The sequence below is a fragment of the Lycium ferocissimum genome, unplaced genomic scaffold, assembly GCF_029784015.1.
Source record: "Lycium ferocissimum isolate CSIRO_LF1 unplaced genomic scaffold, AGI_CSIRO_Lferr_CH_V1 ctg10515, whole genome shotgun sequence".
Taxonomy (NCBI): domain Eukaryota; kingdom Viridiplantae; phylum Streptophyta; class Magnoliopsida; order Solanales; family Solanaceae; genus Lycium; species Lycium ferocissimum.
This window is the reverse complement of record NW_026713352.1, coordinates 22,476-27,788: the sequence shown is the minus strand read 5'-3', so window position 1 is coordinate 27,788 and position 5,313 is coordinate 22,476. Positions and strand designations below refer to the sequence as shown.

General features: G+C 51.0%; 2 protein-coding genes across 2 annotated transcripts; one reads left to right on the top strand and one right to left on the bottom strand.

Annotated features, from left to right (window-relative positions):
• Positions 1 to 843: 843 nt before the first annotated feature.
• Positions 844 to 1,351, bottom strand: LOC132041530 (NADH dehydrogenase [ubiquinone] iron-sulfur protein 2; the record flags this gene model as incomplete). The annotated part of the gene is made up of 1 exon (XM_059432242.1): positions 844 to 1,351. A coding segment is annotated over exon 1 (508 nt), but the record flags the coding sequence as incomplete, so codon positions are not given.
• Positions 1,352 to 1,471: 120 nt separating this feature from the next.
• Positions 1,472 to 4,019, top strand: LOC132041527 (uncharacterized). The gene is given in 6 exon segments (XM_059432238.1): positions 1,472 to 1,621; positions 1,951 to 2,020; positions 2,023 to 2,089; positions 2,354 to 2,513; positions 2,516 to 2,922; positions 3,839 to 4,019. Coding segments are annotated over 5 exon segments (798 nt in total). The 3' UTR covers positions 2,867 to 2,922; positions 3,839 to 4,019.
• Positions 4,020 to 5,313: the final 1,294 nt, after the last annotated feature.

Sequence of the window (5,313 nt, the reverse complement as noted above, 5' to 3'; positions counted from 1 at the left end):
TAAAGACTGCCCTCTCTCGGCTGGATCTTGGTCCAGCCTACTACGAGGATCCCGTATCCAGCAACCCAACCTATACAAAGGGCATCAAAGCCCCTTGACTAGGTTGGAGCTATAAAGCTTACCTTATTTATTATTATTAAAAAGGGAAAGGGCCTTTTCCGCTGGTGCGCAGGAGCGCACTTCCATTTTCCCTTTACTAGTAGGGGGTCCCGTGGTTCCTATGCCGCCGCGTTTCCCGGTCCTTTTCTTTTAGTGCTTCGACCCGAAGCGATAGCTTCTAGCTAGTTCAGTGGATAAGATGGCTGCGCTCCAGCTCACTCAAGAATGGGACGGCAGTGGTCCGCCGGCAAGCTCGTTCTGATCTTGGACGCAGTACATTGGAATCCTGAAGCACCACCACGAACGCTACCGCGCGTCCGCCTGCGGTGCGGTAAGGCACCACCCTGTTGTGCCAGCAGCCAACTCCGGCGTGTCAGCTTAGTTATCCTCATCAAACCACTTACTTGATGTCTAGCTTCCCAACTGGTAGACGGTTCCTTTTCCCCCAAATCAATGAAGAAGGGAGACGTAAGTTGATTCTTCCGAAGAACCGGAAGCGAAGCGCTATGCCGGGGCGGGGGGACGGAAAAAGAAACGGCTCCGAAGAAAAAAATGGGGGTTCCCAATGCTTCTCCACGCTCAACGAGATGCGCCAACCTCGGGATGCTTTACTCCTAACCCCACAAGGTTCCGAGACGGAGCTTAACCTGAGTCTCGGTTAAGAACGGCGATGATATACGTTTCACACGGCGCACGATTCCATGGATAGTTTCATTCGAGATCGTGATGGAGGACATAGCTTACGATCATCGGCTTTGATCATGCCACTAGGCATTTGATTAAGACATTGCACAATGATCCGAACACTTTGTCGCATCTCTTCGATACGAATACAGTAACGATCATAGCGATCTCCTCTGGTACCTACTGGTATGTCAGGATCCAATTGGTCATGAACATCGTAAGGTGCTGCTTTTCGCAAATCCCAGCATACCCCAGAACCTCTTAACATTACACCACTGAATCCCCAATCCTTTGCTTGCTGTGCAGTGACAGTACCAATATCCACTAATCGTTGTTTCCAGATACGGTTGCCGGTTGACATCTCTTCTAATTCGTCGATACGAGAAGCAAATTGTTGTGTGAATGAATCAATATCTATACATAAGCCAAGAGGCAGATCTTGTGCCACTCCACCTGGTCGTATGAAACTGGCATGCATCCTGGCTCCCGAGACTCTTTCATAGAATTCCAACAATTTCTCCCGCTCCTCAAAAGCCCACAGGAACGGAGTTGATGCTCCTACATCCATAGCATGAGTAGTTAAAGCAAGTGAATGATTTGAAATTCGAGTTATTTCACGGAATAACACTCGTATATATTGAGCTCGTAATGGTACCTCGCAATTCAAAAGTCTCTCTACGGCTGAAGAATGAGCGTGTTCTTGGGCCATCATAGAAACATAGATAGGGTCGACGACGGAACGAAGAACGAAACTTTACGACAGCTTTTTCGTAGACGTTCACTTGCATCACATACACAAGTGCTCTCTGAACCGTGCAATAAGGTCACCCATAACACGGCTCTCCCACTTGAGTTATCTTAGCCCCAGGCCATGCTATTCAATAATATTGGAAAAAAGGCAGCGTAAGGTAACAACTAGTATGGAAAGCTGGTCGCCTTTGGAAGCCTTCGCCGGTAACCAAAGCGTATCGTTCCCGCAACCACTTTGGTACTTTGTTTATAGCTTTTTGAAGTTATGCAATAGAAGGGGGGGCTTGCGCTTGAATTGAAGTAGCGCCTTTGGAATATGAGTAGGGCTCCTAAGTGGCGCGTTCGTGGAGGCAAACCGAAGGAAGAGCAAAAGGAAGGTTGGGTGCTTGTGGGGCGCGGCCATCCGGCCTCGAATAGGAGGGGGCAACGCTCTGGATCCTCCCTGCTTGCAGAAATGAATGGATCAGAAAGGGGCTTGGTTCTCTATTTCCGGGCGGGGGGTGAAGGCCATAAGAGAAGATTGCCCTACCGGTAAGGAAGAGGGGAAAAAGGTGCTGTCATCTATCTCGACCAGTTTCCCGAGGCGTTGGAAATCCAGACCGGCTCAGAGAATCACTCTCGCTATTTAGCCCTTCGTTCCGCCAACAAAGAAGTCATCCTTGACTATTTCCCATTCCTTCCCTGCCGAGCCACCTCTCTTCGCCATTCGATGCTTCCGCCTTCCCTTTCTATAACATACCCAGTCTCCCGCACTGCTCAAGTAAGTGTGCGACTCCGTATGAGGACCTCCTTCTCTTCTGCCCACTCTCCGTTCACACAGTTCTCAAAGCAGAGGAGGAAGGGTGGGCAGCAGGTACCACGAGCCCTCTGTCCCACACATCTATCCAGAAGCAAGTGTAGTTCACCGGTTCCACCGAATGCTCCTATCTCTCGGCAAAGATCGTGTGAGTGTGCAGTTATGCTTCGGATGCTTCACCATAGAATAGATCGATCCAGTTCCCGTTCTTTTCCGGTGCACTCGCTTTATATCTCCGACACACAAGGAAGGACGCGGTGGGAAGGAAGCAGCCCTAGCCTCTGTCCGGCCGATCATTCCGCTGGCATCTCGCATTCACGCCCCCGTTTGACTGCCGCTCGGGGATGTAGTTGTAGATAGGTTAGTCTTAGTGGGTCGTTGGCTCCACCTGTTATCTCCTTCTACGACATGCTGTTGTCGTCGCCATATTCCATATGTCACTTAGTCATCTCTGCCTCGCTGCGGGTCAGCACCTCCGAAAGAAACGGAGGACTTCATTCAGTGACCCCGCGATCGCCCTCTGAACGATCAGAATAAGGTAAAGCTTGAAGATAAGTTTTGTACTCAATTAATTTCTCAGTCCCTCTAGTCGGGTGGGCGCCGGCCGGTTTTTCGACCAGATCCCCCTAAAAACCGTACGTGCGGGTCTCCCCGCATGCGGCTCACGCCATTCGAGGTGGCCCAGCCCAGCATTCATTCGCAAATCCTGTAGTGAAATTGAGACTGCTCAACCTCGGAAGCTAATTCGCGTGTAGGCAGCGCTGTCTGTCGTACCGTTGACTCTATCTATTCATGGAATTTTCTTTATTTCATTTTCGATTTTATATAGGCTCGCTCCCTCTTTTTCCAAGAATTCATCCACTTCCCTTTACTCCATAGGGCCTTCTCTAATAGGGAAAAGCCTTCCATTTCCGTCAAATGACCCGGCCTCCCCTGGCTCTTCCACCGTCCGGGCTCCCTTTCCTCCCTATGGTATGCTCCCCCGGCGCAGGCCTACCACGCTTCGCGCCTGCGGCGTTTTCGCCAGACGGTCTTTGCCAGTAGTGCCATCCTCCCCGCTGGCTGTATGGGCGGGTTGTCCCTCGCTGCTGCGGTTCTTTGTTGCTATGGATTAAAGGAACAAATGTAGTTGAATGGAACAGCAGGCGGGTTACACGTTCCACTGTGCCGAGATGTGAGGTGCAGGTGGTGATGATCACCCCGGGGTATGCGCTAGCGCCCTTGACAGGCACTCCAGAACCCGCCAACGCTCGTGAAAACCCGGGTCGGTCGGTCCTCCATTCATCCGACCGGAGGTATGGATAACGAGGCCACCTTCACAACCTTCTCCCTTCTGTCCCTATGTTGGAATAAGGTAAGGCGGTTCGCTTGAGTTGCTCAACCGCCCCTTAGCCCGGTGCTCATGACGTGCTACGGAACCTCCACCGTGCCGGGGGAGGGGGACCAAGCAGGGCATAGCTAGCGGCATAGGAGCCGACTCGGCATCAGCGGCTTCGTGCCGCACTGGAGTAATCCAATATGTGGTTCCGCACGTTCCACCACTTCTCCGTTCATTTCCAATACTGATCGTGAAACACCATGAGCAGCAGGATGTTGAGGTCCGAAATTCGAAGTGAAATTTTGGATTTGCCTGTTCTTAGTCGTCATGGGAAAGAAATACAGAAATAAGAAAGAGATTATTCCCTTAGAGCTTGTCCAATACCACCAGTACCAGAAATGCATCTCCTTCGCCCGCGCGAGAGACTTCTATGCCAGCCGGGAATAACGGCTCTGTTATGAAAGAAAGCGGCAGACAGACTAATTTGGCCGGTATTCCCTAATGAGTAGCTTTAGGAGATAAAGGTCCCCCTTATATTCTCCACCCATCTGCGGAGGGTTTCCGTATCCGTCTCCGCGGAGATCTCCAGATCGTAAGACATTATCGCCTTCGCGGCACTGGACTATATTTCCGTCATTTCCGGAAAGTGCACGGACAGCCGCCATTTCCCCCTTTCACAATGTTCTCGTGAAGTTGCTCACGAATCAAAGTGTGAATGTCCCTTCGAAGTCTCGCACGCTCTTTTTGATCGGGAGCGGGGTGGGCAATTTATGTCGGTGCTGGCGCCTGCGGCAGCGCCTCTGGAGCCGCCCCCCCGTTCTGGAGCCAGCGGGTTCTGAATGACCTCCCTCTCCCTGTAGGTCGAGCCTCCTTTTCAGTCGCCCTCTCACTTCGTTCGAGCTGAATTACATCCACCCTCTCACGGTTAAAAAAGTGGTTAACTATCTCGAAAAAATCCATATCGTCCATCCGAATTGTCTCAATTACAGCCAACTCCCCCTCCCCAGTCTCTTTCCCTATCGAAAAACCAGCCCAGCCCTACTTATTTTGTTCTACAAATGCTAACCAAGTGACACACTGGGGTGGGGCCATGGGTCATGAAAGAGGTTGACCCCCATCCTCCAACACTATGTATGGCTAATGAACTCCTCGCTTTAGTCCGTTCTTTTCCTTCTTTGGGCTCGGGTCGATAGTAGCCGTGGTAGTAATGCCCCGGAGCCCAGCTACCGACCCGAGGCGCCGATCGGGAAAGTAATAAAGGGACGTTAAACGTAATTCTAGAAGGGCCTTCCCGCAAAAAAACCGAGTCTTGGCAGTTCTTGGGAAAGTTTTTTAGACTAGTCCCACTAAGGTGGCGAGGAAACTGACTTCCGAGAGAGCAGCTTTCGCCTCGGTAATTACCTAACGAGAGAGAGCCGATGCAAAAGTAGTCCTTTACGCGAGGAAAGGCCAGACAGACTGACCTCTGCTAACTACGTTTTATATAGACTGGAAGCTAGAGAGATACTAAGGTATAGTGCTGCTACCAGAGAAGGCTCTTTCATGCTAGGCGTCCAGACCTACTATACCCGAGCCGCATCCCCGGCACACTTGCTATATCTACTAACGCTTCATCCTAACCAACTATACCTGATATAAAGCCGTTCTATAAAAATGCAAGACAAGA